At 30.4% G+C, this 26,565-nt stretch overlaps 1 protein-coding gene and 1 long non-coding RNA gene across 2 annotated transcripts; both read left to right on the top strand.

Annotated features, from left to right (window-relative positions):
- The first annotated feature begins 8,797 nt into the window (after positions 1 to 8,797).
- On the top strand, positions 8,798 to 9,693 carry LOC105346141 (uncharacterized). The gene is made up of 3 exons (XR_010709403.1): positions 8,798 to 8,907; positions 9,248 to 9,359; positions 9,487 to 9,693. It is a non-coding gene; the product is annotated as an uncharacterized lncRNA (long non-coding RNA).
- Positions 9,694 to 24,108: 14,415 nt separating this feature from the next.
- LOC109620977 (uncharacterized) lies at positions 24,109 to 26,343 on the top strand. The gene is made up of 5 exons (XM_034476285.2): positions 24,109 to 24,311; positions 24,404 to 24,541; positions 24,813 to 24,896; positions 26,015 to 26,123; positions 26,241 to 26,343. Exons 1-5 carry the CDS (start codon positions 24,236 to 24,238, stop codon positions 26,341 to 26,343), a joined length of 510 nt encoding a protein of 169 aa, XP_034332176.2. The 5' UTR covers positions 24,109 to 24,235.
- The last annotated feature ends 222 nt before the right edge of the window (positions 26,344 to 26,565 follow it).

Genomic DNA, 26,565 nt, shown 5'->3' with positions numbered 1-26,565 from the left:
ATTATTTAATAACCCCTTACAATCACATTTAGATTTTAGTGATCAAACTTGCAATCTATTAGATATGAAATATTATAGTTATTGGTGGATAACCTTAAAGATTGAAAAGAAACAATGCAATAATATCATCATCACACTAAATAATATCAGCAAATGGACTCAGTTTGCCAGCTAAAATGATAGACAAGATTACATGTACTTGTACCTAGTTGTAAAACAATCATAACATGTACCACAAGAGTCAAACGTTTTTAACTTGTAAAGAAAATTTGTCCTTCTATACAGATATGGGGATATGATGACACATGACTTTAACAAAAGATATGTAAGAAAGGAGTAGATCAACTGTCCGGATTCATATCAATAGATACTAGTAATACCGATGTATACCTATACGATTTGTTGTAATGTTTTACAGGCGATGAAATATATAATAAGTTAAGGCCATCAAGTTCTTTAACAATCCTTACTATTTAGCGTTCACAGTTTTTTATCAACTGTAAACTTCAAAATAGATACAGGACACAGTAGAAACATGATCCCGTAGAATGTTATTATTGTGCTAGAAAAGATATTTAAACTCTTACTGTAAACAATTTATAGTTTTGACAATTGAAGGTCGTAAATATTTACATTGTAAAATAAATAAATGAATCTGATTTTTTGTATTTATTCCGTATAATGAACCCATTTATTTATTTAAAAATTTAAAAACGCATTCAAGTACATGAATCGTATGTAACCAGAATCTCAGTTTTAAAAAGGCATGATCACGATTTCTGTAATTTTTTTTCTTTTTTAATGTTTCTGATGTTTTAGTAAGGCATTTCCAATAGTCAACATAGATTTAAGTGTCGGTTGTCCATTTATAAGCAATATACAGAGGTCATAAGACTTTGGAATGTAAATAAAGAACAGGTCTTTTTTTTTTTCATTTTAATGTTGACTAGAAAATGCAAGGTTTAGACTTAAAATTGATAAACTAGAAACCGTGTATTGAGAATCAAACGAAAAACAGACAGAAAAATCAGTTTGAAAAAGAATTTCTACCGGTGAATTGAACCGATGTAAAGAAAAAAAGACACGAGCCATTGTGAGCTCTATATCTTACATGTATCTCTTTGACTGACACCCAAATTATGGTTTATTAGAAAAGCATGACCAAAGCATAATAAACATAATAATCAAAAAATAATATGTTACCAATTCGTGACCGTGTCTCTTTAAATACATTGATAATTATATAATACAGATATCTAAAAAAGCTTAGTCGTTTATTTTTATCAGTCCAGATATTGCATGTCTACAGGTCACTGATTATATATTAAATAAATGGTAAAGATTGTTGGGCAAACAAAAATTAAAAATAGCCAAACAAATAATCAATTTAGGTATAAAAAAGTGTAGACAAGTTTCTAAACTGACTTTTACATGTAATTTTTTCTTGCTGTAGACAATTTCATCTAATATGGTATCTAAAAAATGTATTATAGATAAATTTTTGAAAATTATTTATGCAATTTTTGAGATATCGTATCAATAAAAAGAACAAAACAGGCACAAAATTTCCAATGGCAAGAATGAGCAAGTCAGTGGCTAGAAAATCCGCAACAAACGATTCGTGTGATTTTTGTAATAAATTATTCGAAGTTGTCTTTTTATTGTTCTTCCAAGACAAATGTATCGATTTCTTTTTTAAAAATCGCAAAGAAATAGTCGATTTTAATAAATCATATTCAGAACACTTTTGCATAACGGTGCAAAAAGAAAGAATTGTCGTTTGTTTTTAATCCAAGATGGCAAATGTTTTGGAAAAGATAACGTCTGTTGTAAGTGTTTTGCCATAACCATCTAAGATTGGATGCTATTAAAATGTCAAAATGAAATTCACAATTGATATATTTATTTTGCTTGCTTTGAACCTTATTTCCTACTTTTGTTGATAGTCTTGTACATGTATTTTCATTATATATTATAAGCATTGGTTAATAGTAAAAATGTCATACAAAGGCCAAACGTAGATGACACGTTTACATTTGAATATTACAGACAAATATCATGGGCGTTTAAAAGACGCTCCTTTTGTGCACAAACCTCAAATAAATTCAAAAGCTTAATCCCCATAAAATACAAAAAAAATCCAATTTACAATTTTGGTCCTTATTAAATAATTGCAGATATTGTTGATTAACTTAAATGAGCTTAAGTAGGTTATTTGCTTTTACACAAAACAATGAATAAGTAATTTTTTTTATTTGGAATTTTTAAACAAACAGGTAAGCGATTCGATTTTTTTATTTTATTACATTTATGCATAAAAAACAGATAAATAACTTCGATGCACTTATTGAGGAACTGTTTAGTAACATATTTTTATCAAATTATTTTCTAATCACATATAACTGAGCGTAATTATCATTATTCGAGCGATTCGTTCGGCGATAAATGTAAACACGATCTGGAAATAAATAATTCCTTTAGGAAGTTTATATCGTTTATAGTTGAACCACTCGGAGTTATTTTTTAAGTATAAATCCTTAAGCATTTATAGCTATCTAACATTTATTAATTCGATATGTTCAGGTTAATATCAGACAGAAATATGCGTCCCTGTTATTGGGCATCGAACAAATTATATGAAACGTGAAGCAATGTCTGTTTCTTGTATACATGTTTATCTTTTAAAATGCCGAATTGGTCGTTTATTAATTCAAGCTATTATTACTTTGCAGACTTTAAATGAAGTAAATACAGAAATCTATTTCTGCGGTGTCAAATGTTGCATCGAATTCTCGCAGTAACTCCGTACTTGCGTACGAAATGACAAAGATGTAGCGCCGACATTTTAGCGCGCATCAATGTTATGCACCGCGTTCTTGATATAATAATTATTCTTAAATGGTTTAACTTGTAAAACGTATTGTTAAGCCAATTTTCGTTTCGCAAAATAACTCTGAAATTTATACTCGAATCTGATTGGCTACAGGATGCAGGATAGGATAGGATAGGATAGAACTTAACTTTTATATTTCTATCATGTATCGTGCATCCTGTATCCTATCCTATCATATCCTTGTCAACTTTCAGGATAGCAGCACTGTAATACATGCATATACAATTTTGTTCTAATTTCAAATTTCTCTATATTTTTTTTATTACTGTCCCAAATAAGAATTTTAAGACTGTTTTTAAAAAGCAATTGGGGAGAGAGGGGTTCTCTCATTCAACTTTCCAATTTTCTGCATACATCATTTATTCGCACCATCGCGTTATCGCTATCGCACCATCGTGTCATCTCTATCGCACCATCGGATTATCGCTATTGTATTATCGCGTCATCACTATCGCACCATCGCGTCATCACTATCGCACCATTGCGTTATCGCTATCGCACCATCGCGTCATCACTATCGCACCATCGCCTTATCGCTATCGTACGATCAAGTCATCGCTATTGCACCATCGCTTTATAGCTATCGTACAATTGCGTCATTGTTATCGCACCATCGCTCCATCGCACCTCGTTATTACGAGAAAAGATCTTGTTATTACGAGATAATTTTCTCGTTATTACGAGAAAAAATCTCGTTATTACGAGTTAATTATCTCGTAATTACGAGAAAAGATTTATATGAAATGTTGCGTTTCTAAAAAGACCTCCTAGTCGACTGGATCACCCTTTCAGTCAATCTTTTTTCTTTCCAGAAGCGTTGATTTAATTTTGATTAATTTTTAAATAACAACGATCATTTTTCATTAATTTTTACATTAAATGATCGGATTTGACATTTTATCTTAATGAATACGTGGAAAGAGTTTTCAACATATATCATAATCCCACTCCGAAGTAAATACCAGGTAAACCTATAGTCGTAAAAACACAATTCTATTAGTTACAGATGATTTTAATGACTATATAGTTTCAATAATGGATATACAGGATTTACCCGAATTGTATTTTATATTTTCATACACAACCTACATGCATATTGAATATAATTGATTTTGTATATTAACACTTTGTAGTCTGAAAACAAATAACATGTATCCTTCTTATTAATAAACAGTTCAATGAATTTATTAATCAATCTGCTTTCCTACATTTTCTTAAATTTCTTTAAAACTGCTTGGTCTGATTTTATATCAAATTATGTGTAAAAAAACACTGCAGTACTATTCCAGCTGTATTATTGTCTGTGCATCTTAAGAACATCACCAGTCTGCTAAAACCATCTATTCCGCCAACAATTATGAATCGTCAACGCACAAGTTTATTATTAGTGTTTAAGTGCCATAAATGGTTTGGGCCCGTTACATTATAAGCACGTCTGTGCAGTCTGCCAGCTTGTCTCTCACAAACACCACGTTCATCCATTCGATGTATGCTTTCTCTTAGTCTCCACCTAGGAACCCTTATCCCTTTTAAAGTTATGATCTGTCTTAAGAGATTTTCTCCACAGAGGGGGAAATCTTTTAAAATTTCCCCGAGTTTTAAATGGAGGCCATTGTCGGATATTTCTGAAAAATTCATTTTACTAAGTCCATACTGTGCCATTCTTCTGTAAATCGTTCTTTTTGACACTGAGAGAAGGTTTGAAATGTAAGTAATTGTGCATCCATTTTCAAGGAACATTTCTTATACTGCTGTTAGAATATCATACATCGGAGGACCACACTGAGGCCATACCTTTTTTGGCTTTTCAGTTCCATATTTCACACACTCGTTTCTAATCTCATCATATCCCTCGTATTTGAGATCCCCAAAGTTTGGAATTCGTGTGCAGATAATTTACATACAATATTTGTGGTCATTTTTTCAGCCCTGAACTTGTCGTGAAACAGATGTAAGTTGAAATCCTCCAGTACCTTTCCTATCAACCCTGTGGAATCTGCCGCCATTTTGTTTAGGAACATTTATAATAAGAGCCCCTGTGTAAAATTTAAGTATACCAGCATATAATAATGAACCCACATTATATAATAAATGAACCACAGTATATAATAAAAAACCCACAGCATATAAATATGAACCCACAGTGTATAATAATGAAACCACAGCATATAATAATGAACCCACAGCATATAATTATGAACCCACAACATATAATTATGAACCCACAGCATTTAATAATGAAACCACAGTGTATAATAATGAAACCACAGCATATAATTATGAACCCACAGCATATAATAATGAAACCACAGCATATAATAATGAAACCACGGCATATAATTATGAATCCACGGCATATAATTATGAACCCACAGCATATAATAATGAACCCACAGCATATAATAATGAAACCACAGCCTATAATTATGAACCAACAGCATATAAATATGAACCCACAGCATATAATAATAGACCCACAACATATAATTATAGAACCACAACATATAATTATAGAACCACAGCATATAATTATAGAACCACAGCATATAATAATAGAACCACAGCATATAATTATAGACCCACAGCATATAATAAGGGAACCACAGCATATAATTACAAACCCACACCATATAATGATTGACCCACAGCATATAATTATAGAACCACAGCATATAATTATAGACCCACAACATATAATAAAATCACATAACATAAGGCAGCCACGGCGTTACATATAGTCAGTAACTAACCTAATAAATGTTTTGTTTTACCGAGGACTATCAAGTGACATATTTATTCACAAATTGCGATGATCTACGCAAAACCATGTACAAGATTCCTAACATCTCGTCCAATTTAACACATTTAAACTCTTCAAAATTTACAATCTCACCTTTCAAATAGTCTCTGAAAATCTTGATGAAAACCCATGTTTACTTACAATGTTTGTTGCTATTCAATTTTAAACGTTTTCTCCCTTTCCTCTGCAGAGATTTGAGCAAATGTTGACGCTGCCATTTTATTCTGCTGTGACGTCAATATTCTAAGGACAACTACTCTAATTTTAAAGAATTTCAAAGGGCAACTACTCCAAATACCTTAAGAACCTACGGCATGCGGTTTATGTATTAAATACTATGAAATATCGAAATGAGTAAGCGAAGCGTCGGCCAATGGCGGCCATATTGCCTAATATTATTTCTCACAGCACAAATATAGAGATATATGAGGCAATCACGTGCTATGTTTAAACCAATGAAAGTGTGACAATTCAGTCCAAGGGAAAAAAAGTACAAGTATTGAACAGACACAAATTTTGCACAGACAGACTTATGGACAAGATAATTCCTATAACCATCCCTCTCCCCCAACAAAAAAAAACTTTGTTTAGGGGTGGGGTTGGGCTTTTAAATAATGTCTAGGTATTGTTGGGGTTCATCAAAGTATCAATGGGGCTTACTTATGTATCATTACAGCTAAAATAAGGTATCATTGGTAAGTTAATGTTATTCAGGGTCTGGTCGGGGTTAATTGTTCATTAAGTAAAGGTACATTCTTGTATCAATGAGATTTATTGCCGTATCATTTGGAAAATTTAAATCCATTGGTGAATGAATCATTGCACAGAGCTCATTTCAAGTTTATTGTGGTTCGTGAGGGTATCAACGAAATTTGGTTGGGATAACAATGGGTTCATTGGAAAATCAATCGGTGAAAAAACGCCGCGTAGTTGAAATTTCATTCATTTGTGTAGCATGATATGTTGGTACATAAAATTCATTAAGTGTATTGATTATGAACAAACTTAGTATCATTGGGGTATCTCAAAGTTCACTGTGGTGTCATTGGGGTTCATTGGGGTAAAAAGACGCACCCCGGTTCATGAATGAAGATACATGTACTGTACATGTACATATCTGGAGAATGCATATGTGTGATCCAAACTGGCACAGTTTTTCTTGACGATAACTTAGTTAATATTTAAAGGGTTTTGACAGATATATATGCACTTTTTTGTACAAACATCCAAATATTACGGTTTTTAAAAAAATAAGAACCCCTATGATTCAAAGAGAATTGTCCAACTATACCCTTTTTGCTCTACTTTAATCAATAAAGATAATATGATTGAATATTTGATTTAATGTGAAGAATGCATTCAAAAGGATCTTTGGTCGTGTTTTAAAGATTCATTGATATACAATTGATGATTCGCGATCTTCGATACTTATTCAATACACACAGCTGTTAATCGAACGAATGCATTTAACTTGTCAAGGTAAACCACATTGTTCTTTATACATGTATAATGCTAGATATATAATCACAGTTTGCCATGTGAAAATTTTTTATCAAGTAATTGTAATGAGCAAATGTATTGTAATTACTCTTTAAATTTATGATTGAAAAGATACCTTTCATGTAGGTTTGAATTGCCGTGATGGACTTTTATTAATGAATCATTGACATAGTTTTGCGCCCCGGATGAGTAATCTTCAAGGTAGCATATTCTAGACTGTTTCTTTGACTTACAGATTGTAAGTAGTGAATACATTAAACTTCATTTTATAATATAAGTATTGTAACATTATAAAAACAACATAACATTGAAATTGAAATAAGAATTAAACTACCAATAATTTTTGTGTAAGAATTTAAAACAAAATTCACGAATGTCTTATTATGGCTATGATATGTTTTGTGTTTGTATTGTAGGTTGTTCCAAATTTCTTCGATTCAACTGTTCAAATGCAAAGCATAATACTTTAATATAAAACAAATCAAAATGAATATCGTTGTATACACGTTGGTAATGCAGCATTTTAATAAACTTGTATGGGCTTCAAATAGCCTTCGAGATTAAAACCATGGGAAAAGATAATTTTTTCGGTGGTGTAAGTGATTATTTCTTATCTTTCTTTATGTTAGAAGCATTAGCAAGATAAATAGATTTAAGTCTCGAATTTTATAGCAATGCCTGACAGGAAATGGCTCAGTTGTGTTTTGGTTCGCAGGGTCCTCAAATATCAAATCACCTTTAAATGCTAAACATGCTTACATGCCGCGTCAATGTTGGAGATGCCCAAAAGTAATGCATATTAACCAGTAATAGAATAAAATGCATGAAAATTTTAAATGTTGCTACCCGATGTACATTCCATCAAACGATGAGTTTGCCTGACTAAACGTAGTTTATCGGACACACATTAGTGGAAAGTCCAAAATGACAAATCACATGTTCTATCCAAAAAAAAAAACAGCCCGTGGGTTGATATAATTATGCAAGGACAGTCCAAATATGAAGAAGTATGCTATAATATAATCTAATGTAACATATTATAAAACTATACCACTGTCCGATGCTTCAGCGAAGAAGTCCAGTCGTTGACTGAGCATTTGGAAGTAGAAGATGAAGGCACTTACACCCTGGATGTTATGTTTTTTTCTCATAATAACGATTGCAAACTCTACGAATTTAAGAGGTTATACAGATATATAAATACGTATGAAAACCTTTGAAAATTTCGACCAATACACTTAATTTGCAAATGGAAATTGCTTGAACTGGAATGTATTTGCAGTTGTAGGCGATGAATGTGTGTACTCGAAGATTGACCAAATTCTCAACGCAAAGTTTAATAAAACAACACAGATTTGTTGTCGGTCAGGTGTCCATGCGAGATATAGAGAGGAAATGGAAATTGGTTGTTGTGGTGGCAAGTATTAAAACAATGTTTGAACAACTCGAAATTTTGTCTATATACGGAATAATTTTCACGTGAGCAAATCGCAATTTGAAAAAAAGGAAAGATAGAATATTTAAAAGATTTTTGGCTTTTAACTTATGGAAGAAAAAATATTTTTGTACTATATTTTTGTTGTAATTTTATCTTATGTGAATTGAAATTGCTGATTGCTGATTTCAGAAGGAATTTACAAACTTCAAATAGAATTGTGTTACAACGATCAAGTGTACGTAAAGGACATGCAAACAAACTGTGATTGCAAGTGTGGTAAGTTTATCCTTTTATCATGCAGTATATAACTCTTATCGTTTCAAACAGTGTATATTTTTGTTTTTTCTACATTTAATTAGTATTTGACAAAAATATAACTTTCAAACACTGTAAAAATGGACTAGCATATAAAGTTTGTTGAGATTATATCTTGAGGGATTTCCAAAAATTTAATTGCATCATTTCAAAAAAAAGAAAACAAAAATGAATATCAAATAAAACGAATTATTGTTTACATTTAATCTTTATGCTCTCCAAAATATCTCTTAAGGCTTCTTTCGGATTATCATTTTAAAAAATTTTAATTTTATTTGTCATTCTATTTTTCATTTTATAGGAAAATCAAATTTTGAGAAGGACGAGAACAGAGTGAAATCAGGTGTGCCTAAAGTTGGCTCACTGCGGACTCGTCATACCCGTTGGAAAGAGTTGAACAGATTGAAAGAAAGGTAAAAGTAAAAATTTTCATAAATGTGTCAATTTGAATATGCGATAGATTGATTTTAAAGCTGTAAAAGATTTAGAGTAATCATAATGAATTTGTCTTAAAAATCATGTCAATATATATTTTTGTAGGTGCAGAAAGAAACATCGAAGCAACTCTAAAATTTTGTTTTGCATCTCGAAGTTACGGACAACGAAATCTTAAAACATCAAACATATCTTAATATCCATACTTAGTGGCAAATCCTTTTTTATAAGAGTTTGATTATGAGCCCAAAAAAAATATGAAGATTCATTTTACGTTGTTCAAGCTTATGTGTTTGTATTTAATTAAATCGTAACAATCAACATTTTCTATCTATAAAAATTAAAATAAAAGTTTTTCAAAGACTTTTATTTGGAAAATCTAATCATTACCGGAACGTAGTTGTTTACCTTTTCTTTAGAAAATACGTTATTCTGTAAATGTAACGTTTTGCTGTTTCAATAATATACGTTGATATTTGTTGTTGGAAGAGGCGGTTTATCTGACACAGTGAATAACTTTAAATAATGGTAAAGAGTATGTGAACACTGAATGATATATGTTTTTGACAAACACATTTAAAACATCACAATTAGCTGAAAGGTTTGAAATATTTGGAAGATAAAATACGCACCTAAACAACCTAACGTTCTATGTCTAATCGGATCTTCGCCTTCATGACTCTTGGTAAAAGGACGTTGTCGGTAAAGATTACAAAATATTATGATACATGTACCTTGGATATTCAAAATATGAGATAGAATACTTTGTTGCGCGAAGTACAACCGTTTTAGTTTTTTTTATATAATCATTTTATAGCATGGCTGATATGGTTTGCAGCCTACATTTACTATGGCAAATAGAGTCATTGTAAAAAGTTTGAGTCTGTCTAAGACATGATATGAAGAATTATTGGGGATTTATAATGCATTTAGAAAGAGAATCAAATAAATCATTCGTTAAGATTAATTAATTTAATTATGATCTTATCAACATCGTATTTTTTTTATAAACGCTTAACTGACAATGTTTCTTAGCTATAAACATCCACTGACTGTAAAATAACATCATTGATTTCGTAATATTTGCTAACAGGCATAAAAACAAAGCCTTTACTCAGTCTGTTAATTTTGTATAAACAGTTGTAATGAATGTGTTGCAAATTTGCTTGTTATGTTTTTAATTCGTTAAAGAATTGCTCCAAATACCGTCTTGATTTTTTGATTATGCATACAGAATTTTTATCGTTAGCTAAACTAATGAGATCTACAGAAAAGAATTTAAATGACACATATATAGGTGAATGGGTATTCAGAGTCTTTATTCGTAGCACAGATAAGTTTAAGGTTATATAAAAGGATATCTTTTTTTTATTCTGCTCTTTAAATGGATAAACTTCATTCATAAAAAACCACAAGACTTCAGTATTACTGGCTTATCTGACACAGGGTATATCTTTTAATTATGGGAAAGAATATTATTGACCCATAATTGTTTTTGGAATTTAAGGAAAATGTGAAACAGATTTGTTTTGAATATTACACCGAAAATGTTTCCTATGAATAGTTTTAGGAAACCACAAGAATTATATAGCATTACTCATTTTATAAAACAATATTTATATAGAACGCATGCTTTTACTGATCTGCTAAATTAAATACTTCTAAATCAATATATGTGAGTTAACGACTGGGCCCCGCTTTCCCCCAGGAAACATTTGTCTTAAAAATACGTATAAAGAGAGAGAGTTGCCCCCACCCCACTTTTAATTTTTTTTATTTGGCTTGTCACAATTTTGGATCAGTCTCTCCCACCCTTTCAAAAACGGTTTTAATCGTGCCTGAATTGTGCTGTCTAAATCCTACTAACCTTTTTATTAGCAAGCATTTAGTCCAAATGTCTCTCATTACGAGGGTTGTTCGGAAATTATTGAGACATTTACTCTTATTTCCTTGGGGAAAAAGATAAATCCTTGAAATTTCACCAAAACGTACACCAGGATAGAGTTTTTCAATGTAAAAAAATTATTGTCCATAGCATGATTGGATCATTCCTGGTAAGCTGACCAAATTGCCATCGCCCAGTGACCCGGCGCAACCGCAAACTTACCGCAACGTCATTTTGACGCTTCTTATTGATCCAATGTTTTAAAAACCTAACAGACGAAGGGAAATTAGAATTAATTCTTCATTTCTCATCTTTTGTTTACATTTCAAGATGTCAACATTTGCATCTTCCCTCCATTCTTGATTTTGTTGGATAAAAACGGGTCATTTCTAACTGAAAGTCAAATTACTGTGAAATGTCTCCTACAGTGATTCTGTGTACATATTTTAGAACTGTTTACATCAGTTAGTGTGTAAAAAGTACTTGATATTTTGTCATTTTGACTGAATTCTAGTTAAAAAATTAGTGAAAAAAGACGATAAACTAAAGTTCTTTATCCCTTGCCATCGTATAGATTTTGTTAAAGCAGTTGGGTGGTATTAAAAGGGCTTTTTCCGAAATTTCCATCAATTTGATGTTTATTCGCTGCGCCGCCTTGACGTCAAATTTCTATCTACTGTCGTTTTCAAATTCCTATTGCTTGGTAAATATGTTTGTACCATATCCGTATTTCAACTCACACACTCGTGAAAGTTGATCAAAAGTTAGTCACAATTAATAGCAAAATAAACATATATAATCTGATTTCTTTTAGTTTAAGCTGTAAGTTTGCGGACACTTAGATAGACGATGTTTTAGTTTTCTTATTCTCCGAGTTTATGCTTGCGCCGGGTACCGCGACCACCGATTTGTTAATCTACCGTTGTATACAAAATATTAAACATTTTTTAAATATTACTTTCTTTAATTATTTGCTAAGGTTTCTTCAATGTTCATGCCAACTTTCACCATAATTCGTCACATAGAAATGGAAATATCTGTGTTGTCTCAATAATTTCCGAACAACCCTCGTACCACATGCAGAGGATCTTTTTTAGTTCTTGGTATATAAATATAGATTTGACAGATAAACTGATGCTACTTATTTGTCTCATTTGAATTCTAAACACATAACAGGGATATGATGGGTAAAGTTACATTTACCTGTGAAGCAGCAACTGCTTTCAGGGCTGTTAAATTATGTTATACGAAAGAAAAATAGTCTTGTTAAAATTGAGTTATTAATCATAGTTTAAATGCTTGAGAGCACACCAGTGCAATTCTATACGACAAAATGAAAACAAAACATATTTCCGCTATTTATTCTTTGCATAATAAGGAATGTCCTATTGGTAGTCAATCCATAAAAATACCAGGGTTCTTGTTTACAACTTATATATGATGCAAATAGAATGTGACAGAAATGGCAAGGAGAAAACCCTTTATTTGCTGACACATTTTTTTTTGGGAAAGCTTGTTGCTATTTGACCGAGATCTTTCTTAAACGCCTTACCTGAGGCTTAGTTTAAAAAAGTTCAATATATATCACCATAAGTTGAAACTTTCCATTGAGTTTCCATGAATCCCCCTCAAAGCTGACTAATACTTTCTTTGTTTGGTCAAAAAAATTAAAAGGTTTATGTCCGATTCTGGAGACATTGAAAACCAGAGCAAGAATGTTGAAGTGTCGTTAAGTAATATCGTGTATTATTCAAAGGTATTTAAGAGCTACCGATTCTTATTACGTGATTAAAAGAGCAGCATTTTCAATGTATATACTACATGTATTTATGTAAAATAAAATACTGATTTTTGTCAAAATTATGTTGTGTAGTTGACGTTCAGTACAAAATAATAGACAACATGCAAAATGCATTTGTAATTTACAGACGTTGAAACATCTAGGCTGATATCTTGATATCATTATTTATAAAATTTTATTAAACTATTAATACTAAAAAAAAAACTTCGCATTTTAAATGCATAAAAAAGTTTGCGATTTTTTATCATAAATTAAAAAAATTGCATACATGTTCACGCGTTGATATAAATTGTGCATGTAAATGTTTATGCTTAATTTAGTGATTGTAATTATGAACTGAGTTCAATTAAGTGTAAACATTTCTTTTTTTTTACTCAAAAATTTAAGTATTTTTATCAATCTTTCTATGTGCTCTTCAATCAGGTTTTTAGCTTTATGTCAAATATATTACATTACATTATTGTATGTACGTTAATAATAGCTTCAAGATAATGATTTCTTTTTTTCAAATTTAGCGTATTTGTGTTTAAGTGTGGTAATAAAAAAGGTTAATTGCTCTCTGAACTGCACAATGGATTTCCACACCTCTCACTTTAATCGCCCCCATAAATTGTTTTCCGAGTCCGAAATTAAATCCAAGTGAACTCATAAAATAACACACAGAACTCTGAATACATAATTTACATATTTTTAGAATCCAGCTTATTCAGCCAATTTTATGGTGTGTGTAATGGGTGTATTTATATAGCAAAAGAAGTGTATGTAGGCACAATGTCCTCATTTTCAAGCGCAGATTATACAATGAGCACGATAAAAACATGAACTCATTGTAGCTAGTCCATTAGATAACCCATTTAACTTGTTAGCAAGCAAACGGCCAAAACGTTTCTTTCAGATAATGTTTAGAAAATTCTAATTTTAAACAAGTGATAATTTTGGCAAGTGAAAAATGTAAGTATTTCTATTGTAAAATAAATAAATGAATTTTACTTTTTTAAATTCCTATCAATAAAGGCATTGGTTTATTTAAAAATTTAATAACGCATCCAAGTACTTAAATCTTTAGTGACCAGAACCTCAGTTGTAACTTGGCATGGTCACAATGCTTTGGTAAGACGTTCAAATCAATCACAATTTGAGTGGCAGTCGACGAGATTTAAGAGAGATACAGGAGTCATAAGTTTTTAGTATATAAACAAAGTTTAGGCCATGTTTGTATGTTTTTTTCCTTTGAATGTTGACAAGAATATGGAAGGTTTAGACCTAAAATGGATATGCTTGAAACCGTTTATTTTTGTTCAAAACGATTTAGCAGACAGAAAAATCAGCTTGAAATAGAATTTTTACTGGTTTATTGAACTAATGTAACACAAAAATATGGCATGAGCTATTGTGAGATTTATGTTTGCTTATCACTCTTTAATTGACATCCACATTTTGGTTGTTTAGAAGAGGATGACGAAAGCAATTTAACAATAAACAATATAAAAAATGACTAGATCGTGACCATGCCCATTTAATATTTGATTATTATATAATACAGAGATTTTAAAAAGCTTATTCATAAATATCTGTAAGTCTTAATATTGATGGGTTAGACATTAATTTTGTACGAAAACAAGGGTAAAGATTTTTGGACAAACTTATATTTAACAGCCGAACGAATAACCAATTCGAGTTTAAGCATTAAAAAGTGTAGATTAGTTTCTATACTGGCTTAAAAATGTAATTCTTTCCTGTAGAAGACCATTTGATCTTCTATGCATGGTATCAATAATTTTTTTCAATCGAAAATAATTTGTGCATTTTTTGAGATATCGTATTATTGAAAGAACAAAACAAACAAAAAATTACCAACCTTTTTTAAATTCATGATTGAAAAGATACCATTCCTGTAGGCATGAATCACATTTAAAATTGTAAGATATCGTCTGCATGAAAAAGCGTAAAAATTTATGTCATATTTTCACGGGTATTGTTTTAGATTTAGTGGATATCAAGGATAAATATAGATATGCTGATTTTTTTTCAATTGAAATTTGTCCATTGTAAATTATCTTCTGCCTTTACCCCCCCCCCCCCCAAAAAAAAATATATAAGGAATAAGCATTTTTTTTTTTTCATTTGGAATGCTTGATTTTTTAACATTTGATCCGGTGCATTAATGAAGGTATAGATCTGGAGAATGCATATGAGTGATCCACACTGACACAGTTTTTCTTGACGATAACTTATTTCAAATTAAAAGGGTTTTGACAGATATTCACTTTTTGTACAAACATCCAAATATAAGTTTTAAGAAAACCCTATGATTCAAGACAAAGTGTCCAATACCATCTTTTTTGCCCTAATTTAATCAATGCAGATAATATGATAGAATATTCTATTTAATGTGAAGGAAGCATTGAAAAGGAACTTTGATCGTGTTTATATACAACTTTTGATTCGCCTTTTTAGATACTTTTGTCCAATATACACAGCAAATAATCAAACGAATGCACTTAACTTTGCAAAATGTCAAGGTAAACCACATTGTTCTTTATTTATGTATAATGCCAGATTTTAAATCTCAGTTTGCCATGTGAAACTTTTTATTAAGTAACTGTAATGAGCAATGCATTGTAATTGCTATTTAAATTTATGATTGAAAAGATACCTTTTATGTAGGTATGAATTGTCGTAACGAACTTTTATGAATGAATCATTGACATAGTTTTGCGCCCTGGGGTAATCCTCGAAGTAACCTAATCTGTGTTGTTTGTTAGACTTACAGATTGCAAGTAGTGCGTACATTCTATTTCATTTCAAAATATAAGTAACATTATATATAAACGTAAATAATGCAGCAGTAGGTCGCGCAACATTTAAGACAACTTGAAGGAGCTTAAAATAGTAACCTTAATTATTAGAACCATGGGGAAAAGGTACTTTCTTGGTGGAGTAAATATTTTTTTTCTTATTTATCAAAGTATGACCAAGATTGATAAATTTAAGTCTTTAAATTTCAAACAAGTGTCTTACTTAACAGTATATGGCCCAGTGGCGTTTTCGGTACGCAGTGTCATCAAAATATCAACTCACCATTAAGGTTATGAATACATGCAGGCTTCGTCAATGTTGTAGATACCCACAGCTACCCAAAGTAATGCATTTGACATATCAACGGCAATTGGTTAATTCATTTTTTATCTGACAAGATAAGGATTCATCGATCTTGAAATGTGTGATATTGTTAGTGATCGTCCGCATATTAAAGCTTAACAGTTTTAACTAGAAGTTTAATTTAAAATTGCATATTTAAGCCATTTGCCTACTAGAAACAACAAAGGTTTTTTTATTACATTTTTTATCTGACAAGATAAGGGGACATTGATCTTGAATTGTGTAATGTTGTTAGTGATCGTCTGCATCATAAAGCTGAAAATTTTTAAAATTAATTTCATTTCATATTTTCTTGGGTAATAGTTTAGATCTAGTGGATATCAAGTATAAATATAGATGTGCTGAACAAATTTTCAATTCAAATTTGTTCATTGCAATTTATTTCCACCTTTAACTTAAAAAAACGTAAGAAATACGCAAATATTTTTCTTTTGAAATGCTAGATTTTTTCATCATTTGAGACAGTATATGAATGAGGGTAGAAATCTAGAGAATGCTTACAAGTAATCCAAACTGGCGCAGTTTTTCTTGAAGATAACCTATTTAAACTTAAAAGGGTTTTGTAGGTACTTATTTCTTTTTCACAATCATCTAAATATATTCTTAAATAATTATAATCCCTTGTGATTAAAGAAGATTTTCCAACTCCACCCTTTTTTTCGTAATTTAATCAGTGTAGATAAATATGATAAATTAATCGATGTGAGGCAAAAAATGTTTTCAAAACGAGCTTTGATCGTGTTCTAAAGCCTCATTGATATATAATTGCTGATACGCGTTTTTACATACCGGATTTCAATGCACACGAACGTTAATCGAATGAGTGCACTCAACTTTTAAAAAATGTCAAGGTAATTATAACCTCAGCATTCTTTTTAAGTGTATCATGCCAGATTTGTATTTACAGTTTGTCCTATAAATTTTTCATTCAGTATTTATGATAAGCAAATACTTTATAAATGCTCTTTAAATTAATGATTTCAACGATATCTTTTTCGTAGGATTGGACTTTCATGAATGAACCGTTCACATATTTTTGCGCACTGTATATTTAATCCTCACTATAGCGTATTCTTGGTTGTTTGTTAAACTAATATGTTTCACATTTTATGTCCTGTACCATTACATAACAAATATAGCATTGGAATTTTAATAAATATAAAACAATCATTAAAATTCTGACTTACACTTTGCAACAAAATTGCCACTTGTTTCATTGCTTTGATATGTGTTGTTTTGTCGTCGTGTGTTGGTCCAAACGTTCTTCGATTCAATTGCTCGAATGTTAAATATGATCCTTTATTATAAAACAAAAAAATTGATATCTTTATATATGAAGATTATGAAATCATACAGACTCAGTCCATTTTAACCAGTCAAATTAATAAAGTACATGAACATATTAAATGTTGCTGCCCAATGTACATTCCATCAAACGATGATAAAATTAACAACTACCTGACAATATGCATTTTATCGGACACAGATTAGTGGCCAATTAAACATAGCGGAAAATCCAAAATGACAAATCCCAAGTTCTATCCAAAAGAAGATAAAACCCGTGGGTTGATATATGCAAGGAAATTCCGAATATGAAGGAGTATGCTATGATATACTCTAATATATCATATTAAACAAATACATTACTGCCCGATACTTGAGCAAAGAAGTCCAGAGACCTTGGGATCAATATTTTTCAAGAAGAATATGAAGGCATTTACATTCCTGATGCTAAGTTTTCGTCTCATTATAACGGTCGTAAACTCTTCGAATTTAAAAGGTATGTACTGGTTTTATACATACGTATAAAACCTTTGAAAATTTAGACCAATACACTATTTGCAAATGCAGATTGCTTGACCTGGAATGTACATGTAGTTGTAGATGGAGAATGTGTATATTCAAAGATTGACCAAATTACCAGCGCAAAGATTAATCAAACAACACAGATTTGTTGCCGGAGATCCGGTGTCCATGCGAGATATCAAGAGGAAATGGAAATTGATTGTTGTGGTGGCAAGTATTTAATAAGTGTTCAAACAACTCAAAATTTTGTTTATATACGGACTACTTTTCACGTGAGCAAATTGCAATATGAAAAAGGGAAAGAGAGAATATGACAGATTTTTTGCTTTAAACTTATGCAAGAAAACATTATAGTCGAACTATTTTCTGTTATGTTATCCCATGTGAATTGAAGTCGTTGGTTGTTGATTTCAGAGGGAATTTACAAACCTCAAATAGAGTTGTGTTGTAACGAGCAAGTGTATGTAAAGGACCTGCAAACAAACTGTGATTGTAAGTGTGGTAAGTAATCCTTTTATAATGCATTATATACTCTTGTCGTTTCAAACACTAGATTTTATACATTCAAATTAGCCTTTGACAAGAAAATAACTTTTAAATACAGTAAAAATTGACTAGTAAATAAAGTTTGTCAAGAATATATCATGGGTATATAATATTAAATTGCTTCATTTTAAAGGAAGAAATCGAAAATGAATACATAATAAAACGAATTATTGTTTAGATTTAATCATCGTGCTTTCAAAAGTATCTCTTTAGTCTCTTTTTCGGATCATCATGATAAAAATTAAAAATTCTTTTGTCATCTATTTTTCATTTAAAAGGAAAATCAACTTTTGAGAAGGACGAGAATAGAATAAAATCTGGTGCAGCTATAGGTTACTCACCACGGACTCATCAAAAGCGTTGGAAAGAGTTGAACAGTTTGGAGAAAAGGTAAAAGTAAATATTTTCATGAATGTTTCAATTTGAATATGCAATAGACTGATTTCCAAGCTTTAAAAGATTTAAAGTAATTTTATCAAACTTGTCTTGAAAATCATGGTATATTTGTGTACGTAAGTGCAGAAAGAAATATCCACGCAACTCTAAAAATTTGTTTTGCATCTGGAAACTACGGACAACGAAATCTAAGAACAGCAAACATATTTTAATATCCATACTCAGTGGCAGCTCCTTTTTTATAAGAGTTTGATATGGAGCTAATAAAAATATTAAGACACATTTTACGTTGTTGTTTCTATTTGTATTTAAGTATGTTGTAAAAATCAACATTTAAAATTCAAGTATGAACATTTTTAATAAATGTTTTTCAAAGACATTTTTTTGTGGAAAATCAAATCATTACCCGAAGGCAGTTTTTAAACTTTTCTTTAATATTTCCCGAGTGCGACGAGATTTGGCGTCGGACGAAGCAGTTTAGCTGTCACAATAAATAACTTTAAATTTATGGGGAAAAGTTCGTGAACTCTGAACGATATACGTTTTTTGACATACACAGTTAATAAATACATCGCATTTGGCTGGATTGTTTTTAAATATTAGGTTTATAACACAGGCACATAAAAAACGTTACTTTCTATGCCTTGTCTGAACTTTTTCATATCTCCTTGTAAAAAGACTTTGTCAAAAACTTGTAATACCTTGTATATTCAAAATACTATCTTTTATTTAAGTACAAACGTTTTACTTTGCCTTTATTTATATAATCATTTTATAGGATTGCTGACATGGTTTGCAGCCCACAATTACTTTGGCAGATAGAGTCATTGTAGATATTTTATGTCGAAAGCATAAAATTAAGAATTATGGATTTTTTTAATTAATGCAATGAGAAAGAGAAATGAATAGATCACTCGTTTGATAATTATTACGAGTAATAATATTAAATGCGTATGGTCGATCCGATATAATCCAATCCATTTATATTCCAACAATTCCGAATACGTATACAACTTATGAATATATCAATTACATAAAGTAGTAAAAACAATAAATAAGTATAGTCATAACTTTTGAATTATATTATTTAATTATGATCTTATCAACAGCATAAGTGCATTAACTGACAACGTATTTTAGCTACTAGCTCCCACTGCCTGTAATAAAGCATGATTGATTGTGTAATATATATATATATATATATATATATATATATATATATATATATATATATATATATATATATATATATATATATATATATATATATATATATATATATATATATATATTTAATATCTGAAGATTAACAAACAAACATGTCATTTCCTGGTATTTTATCAATTTATTAAAAAAAACCTGAAACAGCATTAAATTCTACACATTTATAAATCTACGCTTTTCAACTGAATTATTTTGTTACTTTTTCATCCTACGTCCATAATCTGCCTAAAGTTACGTAATGTTTAATTATGATGTCACGTGGCGTAGGAACACACAGTTGAATATCAAAAATGTATTCCAGGAGTGACATCTATCAAATATTGAGATAAACATATGATAAATATATATAGAAGCAGAAATAATAAACATGTTGCAAATGTGCTTGTTCTAGAAATACAATCTTATAATTATAAAGTGCTGATTGATTTATAAATCCAAGAAGCCGCGAAAAAACATGCAGGCGTTTTCTCAATTCGTTTAAAAATCGTTCTGAATACAGTCTTGATTTTTTTTATTACGCATATTTTGATCGTAAGCAAAAATGGTGAGATCTACAGAAAAGAATTTAAATGACACATACATAGGTGAATGGATATTCAGAGTCTTTCAGGTAATATAGAAGGGTAGTTAAAAATATCAAATTTTATTTTGCTCTTAAAATGCACAAGCTTTATTCATAAAAATCACAAGTATTTACCACACCGAGCAAAGCTGAAATAATGAATCATCAAGAGTTGAATTTTTTCAAGTCATTCTACATCAGTTTTTAAGTATATATATTCCAAACAGTAAATAAGTAGTCAGAGATCTCTTAACTACTTACATGTATTGGTACATGTGTCTCTAGAACAACACAACAATTTCAATTTCAACAACAACAACACCCCAAAAAAAAACAATATATACAATAAGAACTTTATTTGCTCCGTTTAAATGAATGCTTTTTGTTTTTAGATTTATAATTTGAATGTATTCGATATTAATAGTTAACATGTAAGATGAAATATACTTTAAATACATAAAAATATACACGGACAGATAAATGCAAAACGCAGTATTTTACACAATTTAAAGCATGCGGTATTTTAATTTTGTCTGATAAAATTCAGAAGTTAAGAGTTTAAAGTACATGTACCCTGAACTACCCATCGCGTTTCCGTATTTCCTCGCCCCAGTTTGGAAAACCCCTAGGATGTGTCAAGCAGTAAATCTTTTAAATAGTAGGTATGCGGCATCTTTATGGAGAATGCCTTGGAATTTATTGTGAAATTAAACTGTCATAATATGAATCTATTTTCGTGATTAAAATGATACGTACTTTAAATGTATGTTACATACATGGGCATTCAAATAGGTGCTTTAATAATGACTTAATCAAAATGACACTGTAAAATTTTAACGTCTGTTTTGAATATCATTACTTCTAATACCTTTTTGTGAGCAGATAATGAATTTAACAGATAGCCGTGAATGAAAAAATGAATTCTAGCATGTTTTGAGGGCCTGTTTGAATAACGCTGTGTTTGGGAAATATGTGTTTAGCTGATTATAAAAAACCCAGCATGCAAAATATCACAAAAATTGATTATATTCGTTGGTCATATTCACAATTGAAAATATTGGTATTCAACATACTATACTACTACCAATGATAAAAAATGTGCATGGCCATCTTTATGCTAATCCGTTTGTCCTACATTTTTATACAAACGTCTTTGTTTTCTTTTCACAAATATAATATTTACCTGTTACTGCAAGAAAACCTCTGTTAAATTTGCACTTTTCTATACAGTGATATTCCTCATTGAAATTTAACCAATAAGCTTTAAATGCCCATTGTGTTTAAGCTGAAATTTAAATGACACGGTGCAGCCAAAATGTAAATGAAATTTTTATACGGTGTATCATTTTCCTCAACCTAAAGTTAATATTCAGCACACACAAACTGAAAAGATTATAAAGTAAAATTGTCCGTTGCTGGCGGAGCCGAGCCTTCTATGGACTTTACCGACCCCATAAATTTCTTTAAACAGTCAGTAACAAACCTAATAAGTGTTTTGTTTTGTCGAGGTCCTAAAGTTTGATATGTAAACAAACGTTTGTGTAGAAAATCAGTTCAAATAACGTTATGTCCGCCATGTTGCGCTATAAATTTTAACGCTTGCCTTTTAAAGAAATTTGTAAGGCAGCCACGTGACGCATTTCATCCAATGACGTCGCGACATTCTAGTCCGAGGCAAAACAATTGTGGATGTAAACAACTAGTGCAAACAAGAAACTAAACGATTTATGAAACATACATGTATTTTGTTACATTTTTGAAAAAAAAAAACATTTAAATTTAAAAAAAAGGCATCGTCACGATTGTGATCAAATTGTATTTTTATTTTTTGCAATGCTTTAAAAATGCATTGATAATGATCAAATGAAATTTTAAAATCAGTTGTAGAGTTATAAGCTCGATACAGGAATCATAATTCTTTGTCATGTAAATAATCTCTTTTTTTATTACACAGGATAAATATACCAGCAAGCAATCTTTTTCAAGCTGATTTGTCTATCTACTTATTCGACTCAAGCATAAAATGATTTGCTTTACATAGAATAACAACGAATTAAGGGCTATTTAACTAGCTTATGACTCAACGACTGACACTCAACCTTATGGTTGTCTATTACATGTAGAAATGCCCTACTGAAGTATTGAAAGCTTTAAAACAAAATAACTAATACATGTATAGCGACTATGCTCCTTTAATTGTGTGTAGTTATACAGCGAGTCTGGGCACAAACAACACAACTAATTTTTTTAACCTAGGGTTTTCGATACAGATTAATGGTTCCTTTAATTACAAAACATTCCAAAGATATGCCTGACAAAATTATTTCTTTGCGCATTGTGACTTATTATTTCAAACTTCTACGAACCCACTCCTATGAACATTCCAACAATAACTTATTAATAAGTATTGCAAACTGTGCACATTAATACATGTATATATCCTGGCCACATGATAGATTAATATCTGCAAAGAACAAATCATATGTAAGTAGGTCAATGAATGCAGTCTGTTCCGATTAATATCAGGTAATAAACGGTTCAGTAATATGGGAAAGGTCTGCTTGAAATACCAAAATATATTTTGTCACATAAATTAATACTTTTTTGGTCATTAGAATATGCAGGAGTTTACCATAATAAATTTAAATATTGTCTGATAAATATACAAACTAATAGCACTACATTTTTATGGAACTATTAATAGGTTTTGCTAGGCTCCCACGTAAACTATTTTAGATCCTAATGCTAGTACCTATAAAAAGAAATGTAAAAATCATTGCATTTCCTTAATAATTGAAGAAGATTAAAAAGTTTTTTTTTTCAAAAACAGAATGTACACAGCGAATGATCAAAAGCATGCATGTGCATGTTGATAGATGCAGCTTTTTCTGATTAATATCAAAATAAAGTTTAGAGTGAAATCAATACCTTGAACTTAATATATAATTTAGACTGTATCAGACATAAAAATGTCATCACCACTTAATGCTAAAATGCCAATGCAATATCAACAGTGCAAAATTTCAAAAGAAAATTCATGCGAACGTATGCTTGATAATGTTTAAATCTCAGAACAAACTATATCAATGGATTCACGAATTAAAAGGCACTAATTACCACGACATATATGATTACATAAGAATTATTCTTTTTTTTTTTTAAAGCATGTCAAAAACGTAATCAAAATAGTATATTGAATGAAATAGTAGTTATTTTTCTACGTCAAATTTAAATCGTCATAAATAAGTAAAAAAAAAAAATCAGGTATCATATGTAAGATCAATAGCATTAAATAGCACAAAGCAATTTTTTAAAATCCCCCGAAGATCTTCACATCCCGAATGATCCTGGTTCAAAAAAGAATATGGGGGCTGATATCTGGTCTTTCCGCTTTTCCATGTTATATAAAACAGCGCTCACATTTAGCCCATTTTGAATTTTGCTGAAGAGGTCTATATATAATAATTAAGGAATGAACTGTACTCTGAAAATGTCAGCCTGCATTTTGCTGATACTGGGGGTCCTCTACGGTAAAGCTGTCGCCAAAGGTAATAGCAAATTTCCATACATACTTATTTCAAAAATCTCATAAAAATAATTTTCTATAAATGCTGTATAATATACATAAAATGCCGTCTAGTTGTAGGTGGAGAATGCGTTTTCACACAGAACGATACAATAGATTCCACAGAATTTGATAACACGACACAGATCTGTTGTTCAAGATCAGGTGTTCACGACAGGTATCAGCAAGGACAGGAAGTAGACTGTTGTGGAGGTAAGAATAAGCGTATATACATGTACTTTACAAAAATACGTGCTCTAATTTCACTGTGAAAGATAAAATTTAATGAGACAATTAATTTTTAAAAATTGAATTCATTGATTCAAAGTGTAATATTAACAACAACTGCAAATATTCGAGGAAAAGTCAAAACACTTTCAGGCTTTAATTGTTTGCTTCTAGCCTAGTCAATTCTACAATGTTTCATTTTGAACCATTTATTTCAATTGAAGAAGGAATATATAACCATTTATTTCAATTGAAGGAGGAATATATAGACTAGAAATGGATCTCTGCTGCAACAACAAAGTACTTAGAATGGATATAATAATGAAAACCTGTGACAAACGTAAGTGTATGAAAAACATTTTATGATCTTTTTTTTATTTCCACATTTTAAGATGATTTATAGTTGCAGATTACATAAAACAATCAACCTTTATTAGTTATTGTCTTTGATTGAGGAGCAAATTTGATTTTTGTTTTCCCTCTAATATAATTGCTGTATTGTCATATTTTAAATTCAAAGTTGGAAAAAACATTGAAAATAATCGAAAACTAATTCTAGGTCGTTTTAATAAAATGAAATACGCGAACCCCTAAATTTACATATTTTTTTTCTAAAGTGCAATTTTTTCCTGAAGTCTACATTAAATGAGTTTTCAATTTTGATATATACAATCATTTATTTTGTTAATCGTTTATATCTCATTATTTCTCGTACTGCAATAATGGCTTTGAAATCACGACTTGAATTGTAACTTGCACGGAAATATTATGAACGCATCTGAATCATATATGGGTAATCAAATAACCTGATGGATGTTTTGAATCAATATAATAAATTGCATTACATGTTGTTATATTCAAACATTTATTTGATAGTAAAGTAAACGTTTGGATAGTTTATAGTAAGAGAGCAACGAAAGATAACCCAGCAATGGAAATGTCAACGGAAATATAGTTAATAATTATACAGAGATAAAAAAAAATTGTTAAAAAGGGGGGAGGGGGTTGAAGCCGCCTTAGGGTCCTCAGTGGGTCAAGAGCAAAGCCCAGGTTGGGGCCCAAGTGGCGAAGCCATTGAAAGCTTTAATGCTCTGCTAGTTATTCTTGACATATTAAAAACATGATAAGTAGCAACGAATCTCGACATTTTACATGTCATTGTGGTAAATGTAATGTGTCGATATAAATCTAGCTATAATGCTACAGTAAGAAATGTAATTATGAATATGTGTACATGTAGCTGCTGTTGTTAGTCCTTTTAATTCAATTTACGATTAAATGATTGTTCAATTGTTTTAAATGATTAGTCGTTTGATTTGTATAATATCTCATTTACCAGAGATTGTGTTTGTATATTAGATAGATTGATTTAGAAAATGGTATTAAATACTTCAATGTTTTTTTTTTCAAAGTAGGAAAACAAATAATCTACATTTTTAAGAATGTTGGGTTTTTCAGGGACAGATCTCTTGGAAAAGAGGAAAAGCACTGTAAAGTTGTGCAAAGACAAAACTAACTCGACATTGCATCAAAACTGTTGTACCACTACTAAACTTTTATCAAAAAGGTATTTAGTTTGTAAATCTCTCTTTTTTTCAAATATGTAAGCAGCTGAAAGAAATATATGTTTTAAGATAACTTCTGCAAAGTCTATGTTTTTTTTAACAAAAAATTCTTCTTGTAGATGCAACAAGAGACGAAAGGAGATTCAGGGTATTTTAAATTTGAGATCTTTGCTAGGAAAATCGAAAGTGAAAAAGACACTGTTGATGATAATTTTACTGTAACCAATGATTAAATTTTAGAACTTAAATTGAGTAATTTCTTACTTTTTTATATTAATTTCGATTGAGACTTAAAATATCCCTAAATAGTTTTTGTCCTTACATATTGGTTTTGAATGAGTTTTTTCATATCCAAAAAAACTTAATGTAAATCGATTGTGTGAACTATTTTGTATACATATCACATTTGTTTTGCGTCACAATATTGGTAAAAGAAAGTATTTG

Source organism: Magallana gigas, chromosome 9 (assembly GCF_963853765.1).
Source record: "Magallana gigas chromosome 9, xbMagGiga1.1, whole genome shotgun sequence".
NCBI classification, from domain to species: domain Eukaryota; kingdom Metazoa; phylum Mollusca; class Bivalvia; order Ostreida; family Ostreidae; genus Magallana; species Magallana gigas.
Note: the sequence above shows the minus strand (reverse complement) of the source record. Positions and strands in the feature narration are given on the sequence as shown.

What these genes read in the sequence shown, in the direction of transcription:
- LOC109620977 (XM_034476285.2), top strand. Translation starts at nt 24,236, where the DNA reads ATGAACTGTACTCTGAAAATGTCAGCCTGCATTTTGCTGATACTGGGG. An exon ending in CGGTAAAGCTGTCGCCAAAG is followed by an intron (nt 24,312 to 24,403) that starts GTAATAGCAAAT and finishes AATGCCGTCTAG; the next exon opens with TTGTAGGTGGAGAATGCGTT. An exon ending in ACTAAACTTTTATCAAAAAG is followed by an intron (nt 26,124 to 26,240) that starts GTATTTAGTTTG and finishes TTCTTCTTGTAG; the next exon opens with ATGCAACAAGAGACGAAAGG.